The sequence below is a fragment of the Sebastes fasciatus genome, chromosome 1, assembly GCF_043250625.1.
Source record: "Sebastes fasciatus isolate fSebFas1 chromosome 1, fSebFas1.pri, whole genome shotgun sequence".
Lineage (NCBI taxonomy): Eukaryota > Metazoa > Chordata > Actinopteri > Perciformes > Sebastidae > Sebastes > Sebastes fasciatus.
In genome coordinates, this window is record NC_133795.1 from 31,457,704 (window position 1) to 31,479,741 (window position 22,038).

Here is a 22,038-nt window from a genome sequence, read left to right on the forward strand (position 1 = left end):
TGTGATTACTGTGATTATTGTGTGTTATAAATTAGGTAGAGTGATGAAATGAGGCTCTGATAAACTAAAATGAAAGATATCAATGAAAATGCTTTCTTGTCGTATACAATCTCATTTGAGTGTCTTTAGATATTACATTTGAATGCTATTAGTCCTAATGTCGATGCTGTACATGTGACACTCCACTATCCTGATTTATACAGTTTTTATGTAATTTGACAACTAAGAGGCTTGGACAATATTCTGAGTTAATAAATGCCATGTCAGTTATATTATAACAATATTAAGATGGAAGCCCTCCAGACACTAAAGCTCATTTTGTGGCAGCATCGCCTCCGTTTTCATGACAGTAATTTAATAGAACATCCGTAGGAACATCTGCTTGCACTGTTTCCACCACACCCTTTCTGGCTGCTGTGTAAGTTTGTCCAAGAAGAAAGTGTAGTTATGAGTGATCGTACAGTTTCAAGTGCAAAGCTTGAACACTTCATGATTTACTGTTTTTAAGTGTGGGTTTACTTCAGGTTTCTTCAGACTGAATGCAAAGCTGCTGTTTTTTTTGAGAGTTCAGGCTGATGTATTATCAAATAGAAAGGTGTACTCAGTAGCGTTGCAGATCTCCACCAGGTGTGTCTGCAACGAACACTGCTGTAATGTTTGATGGAATGAATACAAACCACAATTGACCTTTCGCTTATTCCCGCCCCTCAGATGCAGACTGGCCAATCATAGCGTAGCATCGGTCAGCTCAGTGCAGCTAAACTGCAGTTCACTGTGTAACGCTTCAAGTTGACTGTTTTACACTTCCTCTGAACAGATACTGTCTGTGAAGCGGTGTGTTTAGTTTTGTTAGTATTAGCCCCTTTAGCTATTAGCTCTGTTAGCCAAACACACCTCAGGACTCTGCTGCCCACCAGCTGCTAACAGCTAACTAGTCTCCTCCTGCCGACATTAGAGGACGCGCTCTGTTGTAGTCAGCGCTCGGTTCAGTTGCTAAGTGATTCATTCAAACTCAACAGAAACAAAATCAGACTCACCAAAACTTGGTTAGTCTTTTCACTGTTCCCTGACGTTTAAATGAAAGTTTAAAGTTAGGCTAGTTAACACTCAGGAAACAGTCAAAATTGATCACAATTTAATCTATAAGGTTAAACATTGTGTATAAGCGCCATTTGAAATCGTTAATCACGTTTTTCAACAGCCAAATCATATTTTCAATGTCGTTGAAATCAATAGGTCCCCAGTGTCTGCTCCTGTCAACTAGTTAGGAATGCGCCTCATGATCCCCGTGTGTGGTGTAATGTTTGATGAAATATTAGTAATCGACTGCAATATTAACGTTTAAAATGCGTGCTGCGCTCATAGAAAACTCTGCTGCATATGAAATCAAACGCTTCCTAAACTAACAGCCAGCCAGCAGGGAGCGATCGATATGTTTTAGCTTCACTTTTGGAGAGCTGTCTACAGTGGCAGCCTGTGAAAAACTTTGAAAAAGTGTTGCAGCTGCAGAAGAGTTAGATACTTTTACTCATTTTGCCCAATTCAGGTGAAGAAGAGCATCATTTTAAGTCTTATTTTGATGCCAAGACTTGTTAATTAGCAGGAATGTAGCACAACGTGAAAGTGAAAGCAGTTGATTTAAGTTTGGGTAAAAAGTTTTGGTACAATTTTATTTATATTTTGCTTTTAGGAGATGCTCTGTGAATAAGAACTATTTTTAATGTGATTCAAAGATTGGTAAATTAGCAGGAATGTAGCACAACATTAAAGTGAAAGCAGTGCTCTGTTTATCCAAATGTGAAAGTGTAATTAAAATATTTTGTCCCTGAAACCAATGAATCATCTTGATAAATAATCATGATCTCAATATTTATCAAAATAACTGTGGTTATCATTTTTGCCATATTGGTGCATCCCTCGTGTGTGTGTGTATGTGTGTGTGTGTGTATGTGTGTGTTTGCGAAAAGAGTTAAAAAAACATGAAGGTGACAGAAAAGTTCAAACCCAAAGATTTTAACCTAAAGATAAACGTTGAAACAAACAGAAAGTGAGAGAGTAGTGCAGCTATTAGCGATGTTTAAATATTAAAAGACCTTGTCAGATGTCACACACACACACACACACGCACGCACGCACACACACACACACACACACACACACACACACACACACACACACACACACACACACACACACACACAAAGGGGACAGGGTGTCACAGGCTGGCTGGGGAACCAATGGTTTGGATTTCAACCCCTTTGACTGCTACAGTGTTACTTACATCAACAAGGGCACAGCCAAGGTTCTCTCTCTCTCTCTCTCTCTCTCTCTCTCTCTCTCTCTCTCTCTCTCTCTCTCTCTCTCTCACACACACACACACACACACCCTCCCTGTCTTTGCTTTCTCTTATTGATCGCTCTGCTAGAAGATCCACCCACAGTGATGCTGTCTTGCCTTTACACTTTATTGGAAATCAAGAATAGCACAAGACTCATGACTAATAATGAATGTAACAGGTGGAAAAATAGACATGGTGTGATATTAAACCAGTACTAGTATCACTAACTGGGAATCTTAATAACTTTGAAGTTTTATGTTAGTTAACGGCTTTGAAAGACAAATCTTAAAGCGGATCTTAAAGACTGTAGTACGTAAAGCATTGAATCCTTAGATATAATTGATATGGATAAAATACAGTGGTAAGGAACACTTATAATGAACATGTCAGTATCTTATTACATTGAAACTTAATTACAAAAGATTTAGGAACATTTCCAACAAATGTTCCTTCAGCAGCTTGGTAATGACAAACAAGATGTTGATGTCAGATGTTTCTCTAACTCAGGATTAGTGTATGCAAACGTTTCAGCAGCATCAGCTATGTGAGGATGGTTATTGCTAACATCTCCTTCACACATTGTCCTGAGCAGTGTAGATTTTAATGTCCTTTTTTCTTCGTGCCGTCCCACACGGACCCTTTGGGGCTCTTTTTCTTCTCCTCTGTCTGACTGTGCCTTTCTAAATTGATTTTAATAGCTCCTCCACTCGACAGCTGTTATTACAGACGTGCCTCGAAGGGTGATTAGAAAATGGGCAGTTGGATCTTGGGGAGAGAGATGATTAGTGCAATGTCTGAAATGTATTCTCATCTTCTGAGAACTCCTGTTCTTGTGAAACCTCACCGAACCCTTTCTTTGGGAAATATGTTTTTACAAATACAGCTGTCTGATGCTTCAGCTTTTTACTTAACATCAGCTTGATTAAGAAACTAATGGTTCAACTGTTTGTGTTGGCTCTATATTTCCTAGAGAGAACATGCATTGACAAGACACATTTTTAAGTGATGTGTGTATGCACAGTCTCTGGCATTCCATAATTGCATAATCTGATAGACAGCAAAAGTGCTATTACAATAGCTATATGGAAATTGGTCTCATTCATGCCTGTGATGATAATGATGCAGTTTTTATGTGCATGCAGAGCATTTCAATGGCTGAGTAGATTCAAAATACAGAGCTAGGAATACATAATGTGGAAACAAATCAATGCAAACCCCCACGCATAAATATAGTGATTCATCAAGTTTCTGTAACGGCAACAAGTGTTAGTTTGGCTACATATTAGATTTGACTGATGGAGGGAAACGTGTCAGAACCAGCCGTGGTGGAGTTTGACCTTTTTGTTTTGGCTTTTGTTGACTGCTGCACGTTAAGCATGTTACTAGTGTTGCTGTTACCATGAGCGCTTCTTGTTCAGTGGCAGGAATCGTATCCACAAAGATAGCTCAGCTTTAATTGAAACTTCAAGTCATAATAAATACATTAAAAATTGATTGAAACAATAATAATACATGCTGCTTTGGCATTTCACTTCACACACTAATTTCTGCTAATACCAAGTAAATATTTTGACTGCGACGAGCACTATTCAGATAATACTCTAATTTATTTACAGTTAGAGTGTATGCACGCACGCACGCACGCACGCACGCACGCACGCACATACACACGCACGCATTAAGCTCATTAACCTCATTAACCTGAGTTAGTTCCTGACATTTCTTTCATCCTCTTTGATGAGTTGTTATCTGCCAGTTGTTACAGTTAAAGTAATGGTAGTAGCTGCACCTGGAAGTGCCAGTTTCCTAGATTTTCCTTTTTCATGTATTATTTATCCATTCATAATTTATTATTAATACAGGCCCTTTCATCTCTCATAAACTGCCGCAAGTCTCAGACACGTGTTGCCTGAGAGGAAGCAGCAAGGAGAAAAATGTCACCATCTTGCCTAAATGTGTTCGTTTTCCTTCTCTCTTGGAAAGAGTCTTCAAAGGCTTTAGTTAGAGTTTAAAAGGAGAGTATTTAAAACAGAGAGAGGTACTCTAATTAGGGCTGAACGATTAATCAAATTCAAACCAACATCGCATCGCATGTAATAGAACTAGGGCTGCACGATTATGGGCAAAATTGACATTTAAATAAACAGAGCCCATCTTTCACTTCCATGCTGTGCTATATTCCTGCTAATTTACAAATCTATGCATCAAAATGAGATTGGTCCTTCCGGCAGCTCCCCAAAAGTGCTTGATTTGATATGCAGCGGAGTTTTCTATGAGCGGAGCACGCATTTTGAACGTCAATATTGCAGTTGATCATGTTCATGTAATTTTGGGAAGCCAAAATCACGATTACGATTAATATTCGATTAATTGTGCAGTCCTAAATAGAACGCAATTTTCAAATGGCAAAAGCTGCGATTGATGGTCTTTATAAATGCTACACAATCTACAATTCTACAGTTTCATTTATCTTTTGTCCAAAGCGACGTACATCTGAGAGTTCATACACAAGCAAGGATCTAGAAAGGAGGGAGCAACGTGAGTAAGTGCCAACAACAGCTTAAAGTCCGATTGGACACGACTAATCTAAACGACTATAGGGTCGGAAACACCTAGCCTTGTGGGCTTCATGTGCACACACGCTGCCCTATGCTCCACGTGACCAATGCGAATGAGAGTAGGTGAAGAAAACAACTTGTAAAATACCACGTGCAAGCTTTGATGCTAGCAGTACCACCATGTGAAAAAGACCTCAGCAGGACCGAACGCTGAAGAGCAAGCGGTGACTTTTCACTTCAGTGTCAAAGAGGAACAGCATATCGTTTGTACCTATTTTGGGTTTAGAAAAGAAGATGCTCTACAGCGGGGATCTCCAACACTTCGTTGGTCGCTCGCAACCCGTTTCTGAGTCGCTCGCCAAAGGTTCAAAGAATATGTAAACAAGTTTGATAAGACAAAGTCACTTGGTAAACCTAAATTTCTATCCAATCCAATTCACAGACATCCCGACCCCTTCTGACATAAACTGATTATTTGCCAATCAGCTGTCAATTAAACGAGTTACGCTGCTGCCAACTTTGGTGACATCAGTGACGTTAGGTGATGTTAGCAGGTTAGCAAGCACACAACAGATTTGACAATGACCGTGGAAAATAGCCAGGCCGAGAAAAGGCAAAAAACATACTTTTTTCATGAGAAATGGGAAACAGAGTTTTTAAGTCCATGTGAACTACAGATGATGAAGGGAATGTGAAGGGAAGTGATGTGATACAGGGATCTGTGGACAGACAGAAAATAAGGACAAGTAAAATAAGTAACAATGTGGTTTTATTTTCTATGACATTAATCTGATGTGAGTTTAATAGTGTGAGCTTGACACATTGAAAATATAAAGAAATGCATACAGAAAAAAAGCATGCACATGCTGCTGAATTTTGATACAAAAATGTGAGTGTTGGATATCAACATTTTCTAAATGTTCACACAAAAGAAGCTTATTCAGCTGGTTTGGGTGAAGCTGAGCAATGTGAATAAATGTTACTAATAATATAAATATGAGTATCTCTCGGACACTTTCATTTTGTCGAAGTAGCTCTTAGAGGAAAAAAGGTTGGAGACCCCTACTCCACAGAGTCCGGTATTGTCACAAGGCCGCATATGACGCTTGCGTGGCTAAAAACCCAACTACCAGTGTGTCAAGTAGGCTGACTACCACCCAGCAGGGATCACTGCTGTTTAGATGTTTAGAGTGGCAGAGCCATAGTCAGGTGTTGAGATTTTTTATATATATATATTTCTGCACTTTAGTTTGTGTGATTTGTTACTGTAACTGACTGGAGATCAGTAAGATTCATATTTATTTTTCATATATTAATGTTCACAGCAGGTCTGTTGTCCTGCAGTGTTTTGTTGTTCTTTTTTTCAGATTTTATTAAAAAAGGTAAATCATGATGATTCTATTACATGTTTACCAGGCTTGAAGTTACAAGTTATAATATTCCACTGTGACTGAAGGTTTATAAAGATATGTTATTCATCTTGTTTCATCATAACATGCAGGCCTGGCCTACAGGAAAGAGCAGTTTATATGTTGACTGTCTCCAGTGTTGTGTTGGTCATACATTGAGTTATTGCTTGTGTGCTGAATAATACAGAAGATAAGATAAAAAAAACTAAAAAAAATGCATACAGAATCGCAATTGCAATATTGGTCTAAAAAAACTGCAATTTGATTATTTTCTAATATTGTTCAGCCCTTATTCTAATGTAGGAGAAGTGGATATAATGTGCTGTTGTAAATTGACTTATTTTCAGAGAGGCAGAATATAGTAAACAGGATGTTCTTTCTGAAAGCAGCCGTGAAAGGAGTTGTGGAACAGACTCATATGTCCAACAGCCAGACTGCATCTAATTAAAGAGAAGCACAACATTTGAATATTATCAGCCTGTTTACACTCAACTTTACATTTCATATGCAAAAATTGAAATGACCAATGGGACCTCCCCTCCTTTCCCCCTCTTATTCTGGGACATTTGACTGCAGATAATTAATGGTACTAATTTAATGTAAACAACAAAAACTAAATTGATAAAAAGTTTTGTAGGACATGAACGTCAAGCACTAAGCAGCAAGTTGCGCATGTTAATGTACACTCAGTTGCCAGGTAGCTAAAACTAATACAGCCTTAATACCCCAATCCTCCCTTTATGAAGGATATAATGTTCAGTTTTTGTTGAAACTGTTTAAGAAAGGGGTTGATTCAACTGTATGATTATTTTGGAGGATGTACTTTGTGGTGCTGCTGAACTGTATTGCATTATACAGAGGGGTGTTTTTATTATTTAGCCTATCCTTATTAATGTATGACAAAATAACTTAACACCTGCCAGTATAAACAATACAGTTAAACCTCTCCAAACAAATAACAACAATATAACCTTCATAAAGATAGGATTTATTGCAGGACTGCATTAGTTTGAGCTAGGTGTACCTAATAAATTGGCAACTGAGTGTATCTTCTCAACATATCCTCTCTCAATGTTTTGTATGATATCTTACGAAAAGTTATGCTTCATTTTTCGTGCGTTTTCCTACGTATGTCCAGCAACACGTGTCAATATCCGCTCGTACATGCAATTCAATAATCTGTCTTCACAGGTAACAACTTGGTTAGGTTTAGGCAAACAAAACTACTTGGTTAGGTTTAGGAAAAGATCGTGGTTTGAGTTAAAATAACTCTGGAAGTGGCGTAACTTAAGTACAGAAGTTACGTGACGAGTCAACGTTGACTTCTGGTTTCACATGCGGTACGAACGGCGGTCTCTTGGGTGAAAGTCCAGTGTTTTTTCACCCATCCATCCACCCCGACCTCCTTTCTTTGCAGCGTTTGTTGCTCTTTATACTTCTTGGTTCACAATTACGTTGATTACATACGAGTTGACTTTGTTGGATATATATACGAATTACAGTGCATAACTTTTCGTAGGTATAGCTACAAACGGCGTATGACAACAACCTGATCTTGTACATTCAAAAATATTTTCCGATTTTCCAGAACAGCATTTAACAACTACAGCTGACAACAGGATATGTTGTTTGTATTCTCGCAAAATAATCAATTCATCTTTAAAAGACAGATACCTATTATTAAGCTTATAATATTAAAAGAAAACCACAGGTTAAGCCTTTCAGAAAAGACAGATCAAAGAATCTCAACGAGATAATTGTCGGCTGAGGCTCGTGGTGCAGTGGCCTGCCTGGACTTCAGCCCTCTAGTCTGAGTTTAAATCATCTAATGCGACCTATAGGTGTTAAACCCATCCCTCCGAACATCCAGTATTACACACAACCGCCTTTGGTTATGATTCATGTCACCAGGAAGAAATTGACTAATGAGACAGTAATGCTGTGCTTATTCATACAGAGGTAAAGGCCACCCATGGCTGCTGCCCTCTTCACAATCAAACCCACGGGGATTTCATAAAGAGCTAATTTGATATGCTGATCCTTTAATGTACTTGGATGCGACGCTCCGTGATAATTTGCCAGCGATGGGCGCTGTACCAGGAACACGCAGGCCTATTTGTTAAACACAATGAGCCATCTTTAAAATGAGGCCTCTCCACCTAAACATCGAGAGAGTGGGTGGTTCAGTCAGGCCGTCTCTGCGCTCAACACAGCTGAGAAAATTCTTTATGTGCCGCTGTTTCGGCGTGTGAGAAAAAGATGCATCGGTGTGTGCGTGAGTGCCAACCATTGCTGACAGGCAGATCAGCTCTCTCTGATCACATCCGCCCTAATCCCGCCATCCATCCCCTCCACAACCCCATCCCCCCTTTCTGTCTCTAGCTTCACATCTGGGTCTCTCTCCCAACTCACGTGTGCAGACAGACGAGCTGCACACTCGCAGCAGGCTTCCCTTCACAGCACACACACACACACATCACTGCACAGCTCTGCTCGGCTTTAGGATGTGGATTGAAGAGCAGGGAGGGAGTTCTGAGACTGCAGTAGCTGTATGAACTTCTATCTCCTCCACCGTTATTTTATTCATTTACAGCTAGTAGGCTGCTGTAACTGTGCTATAGCAGACCAAAACTTTACTGGCACTCTCCTTAATTAAAGACTCAAGGAGCGGTGAAACAATCCTCGAGGATATATTTAAGATCTCAGAGCATTGCACTGAAGACTGCAGTTTCTGATATAGTTTGTGGTCGTGTGTGTTCATTTTTAAAGCTGCTGGTATGGAAAGGCAGGTGGCATTGTTCTGACAGCGGGAGTTGAATGCGTTTGACAGCAGGGGAAAGAGGGAAAGGCAGGGGGTGTGACAAGGGAGTGTGGAAGACAAGATAGCAACGGAGTTAAAGAGAGCCTAATGGTCTAGTGGAGCGAGAGAGCATCAGCGAGGAGGGAGAGGGAAAGGTAGCAAGTGGGGAAACGGGGTGAGCCCGTGAGCGAGCCAGAACACATGAGCGCAGTGGAGACACAAAAAGATGAGAAGTGGAGGCATGAGAATAATGAAAATGTAAGAGCCATTAACAGACACCTGTTCATCCTTGTTACCGTACAGACAGAGAGAGATTAAAAGAGATGAGGATCAGGAGAAATGTGGAGAAAGCGGCAGACAAAAGAGTAGCAGGGAGAGAAAGGGGTTATATATATATATATAAAGAGTGGGGGAAGCTGTCAGAGAGAAATGGAAAATCAGAGTTTGCATTAATAAAAAGGTTTAGTGATTTGATTCTGTAAGCTATAGCCGCGGCCAAAAACATAAGTCAGAGCTGAGTCACATCACAGCTTCATTCATCAGAAAGCGTCACTAGCCGTTTGTCATGAAATGTTTGCTCCACTGTAATTAACTTAGATGTCAGCAGTTGGTGAAAAGATTTGTCTACATCTTATGTAGTTATATTATGACACCCACACTCCAGCTTCACCTAAAGAGAGAGATATTGTTTATAATTTAATTTATAATTGTGATTAAGCCTCAGAAGGCACGTATGAGTTATTGTCTTTGCTTGCAGAATGTTAAAGCTTCAGTAGGCAGTGTATTTTTGGCTTCATTGGGCAAAAATTCCATAATAACCTTTCAGCATATTGTAATTCAAGAGTTCTGACAGATAACTAGACTTCTGCACCTCCTCATGGCTCTGTTTTCAGGCTTTAAACAAGCTAGCCCATGACGGGAGACTTTGACCAATCACAGAGTCATTGAGCTGTGCTCCGGTCATGTGACTTGAACTTGGCGTTCCTTCAGCAGATTTTACGATGGCGGCCGCGTCACAAACTTTCTCATTTTACAGCTAAACCGTACACTACAAGATGATTCTGAAAATATTTGAGGCGGGAAATAGGCATTAACCGACCATTTGGTTGGAGTTCGCGAGTGATTGACAGCAGGCTCTCATAGACAGCAGATGGACAGCAGATCTCAGATCAGATCTAACTGCTTGTTTTCTTCCGGTCTGTGAAATCTTGCAGATGCCGTTCGGAGCACCGGAGGACACAGAGGCACATTTTCAGGTTACCTGCTTCATGTACTACTGTCACAGATTAAAAATAACTTTTTTTTTAATCATATTTACTCGAATCTACTTTATCTTTAAGATGGGTAGAGTTTTTTCCACACTGTACAATAATGTACGGCAGAATACGGCTTCTTCTGTGGCCGAACAACAAGATCTATTATAGCCAGCTGTGCTAGTGAGTAATGTAAAGGAAAGGGCGGGCCTGGATGATCAGCATGAATGTAAAGTAAAACATAGACATTATCCTTAAACAGTCAATTTAAAGTCAGAGGCATGTTAAATAGAGACAGCTGGTGTCAACACACAGTATATTGTACTGGGTCCATGTTGTTGTTACTTACAGTAATTGTCTTCTTCCTGTGGGTAAGTGGGTGTCTCTTGTGATGCGTTTTAGTTTAAAAGGGCTTCAACCTAAATTTTTTCAGTTGAATCGCTGCACTTTTTTTGACAAATTTTGATGCATCAGCCTGAATCAATCTGAAAATCCTGAATTACCAATCTAGCTCACATTTATTAAGATATTACATCAACTTGACTACTGAATAACATTCAATATATATATTATATTCATTCATTCATATATCTTATTGTATCAGCTGCATAGTTTGCCAGTTATGGTAATAGTAACAAACTGCAAATAAATTTAATCTGACATTGTTTTTACATCAAAGTCACGACCTCTAATGTTGACAGCTCTGCACTGTAGCTGCTTCAGCCAACAACAGCTTTAGGCTGTCTACACGTAGAAGATACATTTTTGAAAATGGATATTTTTCCCATCTGTTTAAAAAAAAATTCTGTCCACGCGACCTTTGTTTTACAAAATATCTCTGTCCACACTGGAACACAAAACGTCGGTAGGTGGCGATAAAGGCCACGTCAACAAAACGTCAAATAACAGAGAAGAAGATTCAGGTCATGCGTAGGGAGCTCATTTTCCTCAAACAATAGGAAAACGGTAGTAGATAATTATTTCTTTATGCATATTTGATACCTATTTATTTGGTTTCTGGCGCTTGCTCATGACACAAAGCAACAATGCGCATACACAGATTGAGGAGATGGCGTCATTGTTTCCCAAACGCTCCGTTTTACATGTCCACTCAGATACAAACTAACCGGAGCTTTGAAAAATCTGCACCTTCAAAAAAATCGCCATTTTAGTGAACCTAAAACTCTCTTTGTGTTCGGACCAGAGGCCAAAAAGTAGAGGAAAATATCTGTTTTCAAAAATATCTGTATACTTGCAGACAGGGCCTCAGACTGACTATGTCACAGCTTTGAATCCCAAAGGTCCCAGTTCAGAGCTATCAAGATGATGAGCTTAAAGTGACGATGCTGTGTGACTATAAGTTTACTGTGAGTTTCCAAACACTCTGTTGTCTTATCTTTTACATTTGACAAGTGCCAAGCTTCCTGTCTGAAATTGACGTGATGCGTTCAATTAGATTGTTGGAGAAAGAGACTCTGTTGCCACTCTGTTGGTCATGACAGTCGTCATATATTATATTGTAGCCGGTAAAATCAACAGTTGCCAGTTTAAACTTTTACCTGCTACACCTTTAAACCCTTTTGATTACGATTATGTCATGTAAATTGTAATGAAAAGCACTGCTCTTTGGGATTTCTACATAAAAACAATTAACCATTCAGCACTAAGGGTAGCATTTTAACAAATAATAAAACACCACTGTTTGGTATAAGTTCCTCCTCTTATCCATAGCATTTTGTACCAATGTTGGAAAAAAATCATATAAAAGTGTTGGAGAATCCAGTTTCTCAATTAACACAATAGACGATTCTAATGGCAGATATTTAGAGTTTTCAAAGCACAGGTGTAACTAATAACATTACCGCTGGCTCCGTTAGATGTGCCAGCATGCATCATCATAGCAGAGCGCTGGCACTGGTGCAAGTACATGAAATGTAGCCATCGTTAATGTGATTAGTTACACCTGTGTTTGACTTGGTACACGTTGAGCAAACGACATGACTTGTGCTCTTTCTCAACTGGAAACTCTTACTGTTACTAGTGCAGTCATCACCGTCGTTCACACATAAAACCAGCTGAATGAAGTCTCACATGGTCAGACATACAACAGCGTCCCCGGAGCAGTAACGGTTTCTAGATGGATTCGGGGAGAATTAGCAGATGCTTGCTGCTACAAGAGGGTGAACTTGGCCTTTTAACTCTCAGTACATCAACCTGCCTGTTGCCCCTTTATTGTGAAGATTTAGCATTCAGTTTTTTATATCCTCTGCTAAGATCACCTTAAATGTCTTTATCAGGTGTCTTTAAGGTGCATTTGGTTTAGTTACAGCCATCCTCTGTTGGTGTGGCCCTTTTTGCCCACATATCACTCTATATATCCAAGGCAGGGAGACGACATTTTGAGTTTTACACATCTCTGTCGCTGCTTTTTTCACCTCTCTTCACTTTTCTGCTCTATTCTCAGAACATTTCAGGTGGGGAACCTACTCTATGTGTGTATGTGTATGTGTGCGTGTACATACGTGTAGAGTGATGAATGGTTTCATATGCAGCTTGCAGGGTGTATTGATGGCTCGCTGTGTCAGACTAAGAGTTTAATTTGGGCCTCAGGAAATTTTCCACTGTTGGTTTTTCCACTCCAGGTGATTCATTAGGAGGGTGGTTACTGTGTGTGCTGTGTTTGCACGCGCACGTATGTGTGTGTGTGTGTGTGTGTGTGTGTGTGTGTGTACACTCGTGCGCAGCAGGGTTTTCCCTGGCTCCGCGTAAAGGCTACGGCGGCACAGGACGTGTTGAGTTTGCCGAACAATATATTGTTTTAGCAATATAGCAATCAACATCGCCGCTATGTACACATGTCACATTGCAAAGGATGGTATGTAATAAGTTGAATAAAGGTACTGTATAAACTATTTTACTGTTTACTAGTCATGATGCCATAATTCAAGTGATTACAACAAGTGATTTTTATATTTTGTTTTTAAAGAAAGACGCCTTTCTTCATTTTCCGCAGCAACTTTTTCCCCACGATCACCTAGCTTTCCAAGCCATCAACAGAACCACCATGCAGGCGAAACCCTGTGTTTATCTGTATGCACATATGTCTACATCCAATTTTGCCTCTGCGTTTCTGTATGAGCATGTGTGTGTTTATGTGCGGACCAGTGAATGCTGTGTGTTTAAGCAGCTGTTTTAATACAAAGCTATAAGTCGTACTCTCAACAAGAGTTAATCCAGTCTTGGTGGAGCTTGTAGGCTCAGCAGAACTGCTCTATTGTCTCCTCTCTCTCCATCTCGCTCTCTCCATCTCTCCACCTCTCTCGCTCTCCCTCCCTCTCTCCCTGTCTTTGTAAAGCCTCTAACAGAAGATCAGAGCAGGAAATTAGAATAGCAGAAGAATAAGGCACCATAGTAAAAGGCAAAAACAAGGACATCTACTGATACTGTGTTTTATTCATTCATCAGGTTTAGAGATTAATAAAGGTTGTATAGAGCTTCTGTAAAATGATTGAAAAGAATTGTTTTCTGGTGGCAGAGCGGTCTAAGACAGATACCATGTAACTGCACTGTCCTCCTCAGCTTTACATGAATGTGTCCTGCACAGCAGTTCATGACTCGTCTGCTCTATTTCCCCTGAATCTCTGTGTGAGGAAAAAGTGTTTATTTATTTTGTGATATCCTTAAAAAAAGGACACTGCTGATGAAAACAGTGGTGATAGAATTGGAGTTAGGCGTGTGATTGTATCGGCATATTTGACTAATTTAACATCCAAGTTGTTATGTGGGAGCATATGACCTGAACGTCTTCATAGTTCTGACCTGAAGTTATTACTGTTGCGGTGAAGGAATAATCATTGACTCTACTGCTCTATTCAGGATGTTTTAATTAATCCACTTGTTGAATCGTCTGCATAGTTTTTGTGTACAGATTACTTTTGTTCACTTAATCCAAATATATATTTTGCCACATAGCTAAATTGTAAACCATTTTAGCACAAACAGTATTTGACAGAAAGGGCAGAAGGTCGAAAGTTGATCCAGTTATATTACTGTAATAATGACAATTGTTTTGGTCGGACAGTATCTACATTGGTGATAGACTGACACAAACGTGCACAATGTCACAGTTTCATTTTGATTCTTTTAGACATGCTGAGCGATTGGACAGTTTCTTTCCTCTGCTTTTTGCTCAGTCTAGGCATGTACCATGTAATGTTTTGAGATCACATCGAACCGCCTGCAAGTTGGTGGCAAAATGATGAAGGGCATTGAGTTCCTTCTTCAGCAATTGCAATTAATTCTGGCCACGTGATCTCATTTTCACATCTTACACTTTCTTGCAGAGCTGGCTTTCCTTCAACCAACCTCTGGTTTTATTCTCTGTCACTTTTATGCAATATCTAAAGGCTCTGTATCATTTGTTAATCATGCTAATGCGCTCAAGGAATGTCACATTTGGTGAAATGTCTTTCTGTGAAACTTAGGTTCTGTTTATTGTTTTATTTTGGCCGAACTGACACAGGAACAGTTCTAAATAATCACATCAAGGAACATCTCATAGCCCATGTACATGACTGCCCATTGTATTGTGGCAGTAAACAGTATGTATTACCCCTGTCTGTGTCAAATGTGTAGATCCAGGTGACAGCTGAGTGCTCCGCTCATCTGGCTTCATTTAGGAGCAGCACAGTTTGACACAGCGGTCTTGAACATGCTTATCTGAGTGTGAATAGATTTCCTGTTGCGTGGTGATGAGTAAAACAGTTGTTGTCTCCCTCACTGAGACGGAGATGAGATGCTGTTGTCTTGGAACAGATGAACACACACACAAATATACACACACACACAAACACACACACACACACACACACAAATATACACACCCACACATGCACACACACCCTTATCACAACCAGACGGAGGTCTGCGGAGACGGACAGAAATATGAAGAAACCTATAGATGTGTTCACACATTCTTTAGTCACGTAGACATGGTGATGGAGAGATGTGGTCACTGACCTTCACGTGTTTATGTCTCATTGAATTCATCACAACGCAGACAGACTGACTGGCAATTTGTGTGTGTGAGAGAGAGAGAGCGAGAGAGTCAACAGTTTCCCTCTTTTGACTCCGTAGCCCTTCTGAAGTCAGTCTAAAAGGCTCCTTTATGGAAACAAAATTGATTCAAGCAAAGTTTTCCAATGTCAGGGTGCATTTTAAAGTTACTGTGGTGTTATATTCAGTGGCAAAATATAAAAAGAAGTGAAGATTTGTTATGATGCTGAAAGTCAATTAATCAATTAGTTAGAAAAATTAATTGTGATTTATCAACTCTTAGTTCAAAATAGATTCAAAACCAAGCGTCTTTTATTCAGTTTCATATGTTTCTGTTTTAATGATTTCAGATAAAATTGCAAAAAGCATAATCATTTGGTGAAACGTATTTCTTTAGCTCTGTAGATCTGACACTAGATATTTGTTTCCAAATAATTTCATCAGTGAGTGATGTCATGTTTCTGATTGTAGAACATTTTGCATTTGTATTTATTGGGATTTTTTTATTTGTTAAGTCAATACTTTCTGACTTCTTATCTCGCCAGGAAGGTTGCACATTTGACAGGGAGCGACAAACTTTGAACAAACTGCACATTTCATTCACCTCTGATATGCTTAATGAAAAAAGTCAATTTTCAAGTAAAGTCAATTTTATTTATGTAGCCCAATATCACAAATATGCCTCAAAAGGCTTTACAGTCCATACTGCATACACCCTTTGTCCTAGGGGCTGTCGCAATAACCGCAATATTGACAAGACAACTGCATGGGATGGCGAGCAACGGCCACAACCACAATGTTCACAATTTTTTCTTTTTTGAATTCTCTGCATTGGGATTGCTGCATTTTTACACTTTACAACAAACGGCAGCAGCGTGACAAGGTGCTAAGCGTAGAATAGCAAAATTACAATATGGGAAATCAGGATGACAATATTACAGATAGATTGTAAATATAAGACTATAGTGAAAAGAGAGTATGTACAGTGGTACAGAGCAGGAAGTGCTGATAACTGCAAGATGATCATTGTAGTCAGAAAAACATTTGAGTCATAAATGTTTGTGGTTTCAACACCATAAGAATAGTCTGACTGAGATCTATATGTCGCTCATACCAAAGAAAAAAAAACAATTGCTGATGATATATATATTTTATGGGCTAAGTAATTCTCAGGAGATCTAATATTACTACTATTGTCGCTACATGGTACTAATACTATTACTGCTATGATGACTGTTCAGAACGTCAGTCTGTGATTCATCAGTGATCTAATTCAGCTATTTGTTCTGTCTTTCTGAAAAAGACCAGAGCCATAATTTTATTTCCATTTTGTAAAGTTATTAGGAACAAAAGAAAAGAGTTGTGGTTTAAGAATTAAACAAATTACAACCCTGTTTCGTTGTTTCAACCTTTTTCTTTTTGGTAGTACACTCGAGGAGCACGAAATGGCATTTCAGTATCTCTGCACTATATAGTATGTCATGTGAAGCACATCAGAGACCATCTGAGTTTCTAACAACTCCTCACCTTCCTTCCACTTTGTTTTTAGGCTTCCGAACCATCAGAATATTGTAACGGACAGGACTCCCACACCGCTGTCCACACTCAGAGCAACAGTCGCAGCCACAGCAGAGCGACTCAATCCCACACCCACAGACACCTCAGCGCCAGCTCTTCCTCCACCCACCAGACACAGACCCGAGGTGTACCACAGGACTCACCCCAGGTCCAAGCGCAGTCCCAGGCCTCAGATGGAGGGGTCCCGCCTGGTCTAGCCAGCACCCTGGAACACATCATAGGTCAACTGGATATTCTCACTCAGGTAAGCAGAAGATGTGTCGATCTCTCATGACAAACAGCATGCATTGTGCTCTGGCTGTGCCACCCACTCACACTGTTCAGAACAAAAGCTTCCTTTTATTTTTCAACCTGCAGGCCAGAGATGGTTTCAGCAACAAAGACACACAAATATTAAAAACAGAACATCCTCTTCCATGCTGTTTGGTACTACATTAGACTGGCACATTGGCTGTACACAGGTGTATGTGTCTGTGGTAGAGTTTATTCCTCACATGCATAGTTACATTTCAGTATTTCATTGGCAACCATTCTCTACAGAAGGTGGAAAACACTGAGACTGTCCACAGTGAGTTACCTGGGACAAAGTTATTATTATGTTTTTGAAATGTAATGTTGATGCTGTATGCACCAAAAATGACATTCCACTCACCTCTATGATCTGGAGGAAAACATTTAACTATCTTCACTTGTGATATGGGTAAACTGACCCTCTAACATGCATACATACATATATACACCAGACTGGCAGCTAACTGTAACTGAATTGCACTGAGACAAACATTTGCACACTCTGCTAATCATTATTGTAATAATTATTATTGTACAATCATTTTTCTTCACATAAAAATCTATCTTTGTCGAAATCATTTATGCTCGTCCAGCCTGTACAAGTATGAGACATTTGTACCATGATGCTATAGTGGAGATATTTGACTTAACCAGTTAACTTGGTATAATCCTAAATACACACATAAGTGAGGACAGAAAAACTTTCCTGATGAAGCAAAAGTAAACCAGAGCCTGAAGGACTAAAACTAAATCCTCGAACAAAACCAGAAAAGAACAGCAACCAGTTAAGATCTGAAGATCTGCTTCGTATACATTTGTTTGTCATTTTTTAAATTTTGTGTGCGTTTGTTTAGCGTCAAAGATGTGATCAGTGATGAGACTCCTCACGTGGGGAATAACTGTTGTAGAATACAGCAAAGTGTTAGAGGCTCCGCTGTTGGCGCAAACCTGAAGGAAAGTGCAACCTACAGTAGTCGTCAGTGTTCATTTTGGCAGCTATTTTAGATTTAGTCTTTAGACGAAAATGCTTCTTAGCTTTTGACACATTTTAGACATTTTTATCCTACATAGTTTTAGTCCAGTTTTAGTCCGGTTTAGTCACCGAAAAGTCATTTAATTTTAGTCAAAATGCTTTCTCTCTTAATTTTGTCAGCTATTTTTTTTATTTAATCTTAGTCCTGTTTAGTTTTCAGATCATATTGAACATTTCTGTCATTTTAGTCAAACTGATTTCACATAAAATTTGATCTTATTCATTATCTGATGAAAAACACAGGTTGAATGATTAAGAATGTAGTTTTGCAGTTTAGTTCGAGTCCTCCTGACTGCGCTCATTAATGATGCGCGGTTCAGTCACACCCACCTGTCCATTATGAGAGCCGATCCGCCCGCCCAACATGTAGCAAACCGCCAACTTCATGCATTATAGTTGCACAATTGTCAGGATTGAGGTGTGAGACAAGAAGGACAGAGACGGACTGAGCGCCGCCGCCGCCACAGCAAAAATACAAAATTAAAGAGAGATTAAAGAGTACATTTTTTATGTTTTTAAACTACATTTTAGGTATATTTTGTTCATCAACGATATTGCATGTTTGATACCGTCACAGTTAGCGTTTAATGACCTTGGTGCCGTCTCGTCATCGTCTCGTCATGGGAAAAAAGGTAGTTGACGAACATATTTCATCATAGCTCTCGTTAACGAAATCAACACTGGTAGTCCTTTTAGCTGACCAGTCCAGTATGACATGAAATGACTGCAGCTGTTGGATTTGCAACTTGGTATTAATCAGTCCATCAGCAATAGACAGCAACACATCTTTTTGTTGCTGTTAAAATTTTTATTTAACTGACCCAGCTCCCTGGCAAAGCCTGAGGTTGCAGCCAGTGGCGGCTCTGCACCAGACCACACCTCACTGCAAGGTGTTCCTAACACCTCATTTATTTCATGTAGCTATTTTGCAGTTTTTCCTCTCAGTGTTGAGATACTGTAAAAGACCATTTTCTGCCGATGTTTAGAAGCCATACAGTAATTCCTGTGAATTGTTAAACACGTGCAGCGGTGGATGTCAGATACTGGAAAGAATCACCCATTTGTTTTAAGCTCAGAGCATTCATGGTATGATGATCACAACTTATATTTCTTATCCCTATCCAAATGCATGTAGGATTAAGAGTCTTTGATTAAAATAATGTATCTACATTATTTACCATTATCCTGTAATTGCTGAACACAACACTTTGTTCTTAGACATCTAATCTCAGGACATCTAAGACCCATTTTATTTATCGAATACCAACAACTCATGTTGTTTTGATTTGAGGATGTGTGCATTTTGTGAAGGATTTGGCCACAAATACATCCATAAAAAGCAGAAAAGGAGAGAGGCAAAGAATATATTTATGGTGACAAGTGAACTGAGGGAAATGTTTGAGTGGAGAGGAAGAGGTAGAAGAGGAGAAACAAGAGGACAGGAGTACGGAGAGATGGGAGGAGTTGAATGTGAAGCAGAGCGAGCAGGGAGTAGTTGAGTGTGTGCGTTCTTCATGTGTGCAGGGTTTTAGCTGGAGGTTGTGAACGTGCCCTGAGGGAAAATGCATCATTCATATATGAGCGCTGGCAGCACTCTGCCTCACTCACTGATATTAAGTGTAAATGCTTAATCGCCACACTGAGACGCAGAAACACTTCTCGTATGAGTGTCTTTCAGGCTTTTTCTTTCCTTCTTGCTTACTTCTTCTTTTAAGCTGCAGTCCAGCATGTGGGAGCGTTTAATATTGGCCCAGGGCAGCCAGGCAGCTAGCTAACCCCTCCCAGGGGGGGTGGTGCCAACCTCTTCCTTTCAAGCCCACTGTACCCCAAAACCTGATACCAGATGGATCGTCTGCATCTGGTTTTATGCTTCTGCTCTTTTATTGTTTGGTTTCATTCTTCTTTTTTAGATTGGGACAATAGAGTGAGATGACTAGAAAATAATGTATGGTGGTTTCTGTAGAGTTTTCTTTATATATTATAGAAATGCAAATTTCTGACCACCTATACAGTATATACTGTATATATCTGACTGTCTTAAGGCTGTCATTGAAAAAGCATTGTTCTTCCCATGTGGCTTTGCAGTGACTTCCAGTAGTGTCAGTCCAGTTCGGGACATAGCCGTTACACCTTATAAGGCTTGTAACTGTGATTTAATAGTTTTTTTTTACTGAGCTGTTGCACCAAAGAAACTTGATTTAAAGGGACTATTTGTAAGATTCAGAAATGCTGCTTAACAGCGACACCTGTGGCCTTGAAATCAACGAAAGTCAGCGTCGAGCTCGCGCTTGCTCGCTCTAAATAGACATGAACGAGCATCGCTCAAAACAGTGAGGCGACACACGTCAGCTAAAAGCACAATATCACTCACTATATTTCAGCTGCTTGGCAGTAATGTTAGCTGACCAGACGAAGGTCTCTCCATGAATCAATGCTGATCCTAGTGTTGGCTTTTCCTGCTCAGCGCAGGCTTCAGCAGCGGGGCTCCTCAACGAGTTACGTTATCGCCTCCCGACCGCAGCCGGCAGCCGAAGAAACCAGCACCCGGTCGGTAACGAGACGATAACGTAACTCGTTGAGGAGCTCCGTCACTTCACAAGACACGGAAAACCTCTGTTGGTCTGGAGGAGCTGCAGCATTTATTTCTGCACAAACGTCCACTCTACATTCACTAGATATTCTCAGAGCTAAACCAACTCTTCTGCAGTGTTGAGTGAGCGCGCTATCACGTCTAGAGGTGGAGCAAGACAGCGAGGATGCGCGCGTTGTCTGAGTGAAGGCGAGCAGGCAGCGGAGACGAGGCTCCGGCCACACGCGAGCGCGCATATGCGAACGTGCATGTGTGCCGACCCGCTACATTTATACGCTTAAAAAGTTACAAACAGTCCCTTTAAAAACTAATAAAACTATGCAGACATATAAAAACAATAAGGAATAAAATCAAAATTCAGTGAAGTGGAGTGGAGTGGAGGCTAGTTCTCTAGTAGCGCTATGGAGCGTTTTTTTGTTTTTTTTAGTGAGTCCACATTTAGTTTGTCTCAAGCGTTCGCTTGGGGTGATGCAATTCACAGGCCTGCCAATGGCTACACATGAATCCCCTGATCTACAGGTGCCGGTAATGCACAAAGAAAAGCAGCAATACACCAATAAAGGCAGTGAAGAAGAAGACTTCAAGCTTGTAAACATGGATTTTAACAACACAGTTTTCAAATTGTTTACCAATTGCATTTGCGAATGTTTTCTGAGGAAGAAAATGCATAATAGTTTGACCTCAAGGATACACTCAATGAGTTTTGGCGAGTAACATTAAACGTGTAAAACATCATTTTTCCTACCTACAGTAGGTGTTGAGTGGGACGTGAAACTGAAGAATCTCAAAGCCTGCATGTAATTTCAGAAAAAAATGCAGCAAATAGCACAGCTGGTACAGGCTTCGACACGCTTTTTCACCCATACAGATGTTAACGCTGACGGATCAGTGACCTGCACCTCACCGGCTGTCTTATACACGGCTTGTTGATGAAAGTATTTACAGAAGTGAGTTCTATAAAACACAGTGTAGCTCAGACAACTGCTAGTTACATGTGATCTGCATCTGATGTTGTAAAAAAAAAACAATAGTTAGGTATTATATAATATCCAGGAAAACAGGTTTGTGAAGCACAAACAGCTCCTCTCAAACCAAAAAGTCAGATTTGCTTAATATAGATTAAAATATATGG

The 22,038-nt window shown here is 39.9% G+C and overlaps 1 protein-coding gene across 3 annotated transcripts in view; it reads left to right on the plus strand.

Annotated features, from left to right (window-relative positions):
- The window catches only part of poc1a (POC1 centriolar protein A), a 48,075-nt gene that overhangs the window by 17,719 nt on the left and 8,318 nt on the right, over positions 1–22,038 (plus strand). For 2 of the 3 annotated variants that reach the window (XM_074643192.1, XM_074643201.1), the window contains exon 10: positions 16,964–17,236. In XM_074643192.1, the coding sequence (XP_074499293.1) occupies positions 16,964–17,236 (273 nt within the window). Of the gene's footprint in view, positions 1–16,963; positions 17,237–17,349; positions 18,350–22,038 lie in introns of those variants that run through there. The other variant, XM_074643210.1, reaches the window with a different exon arrangement.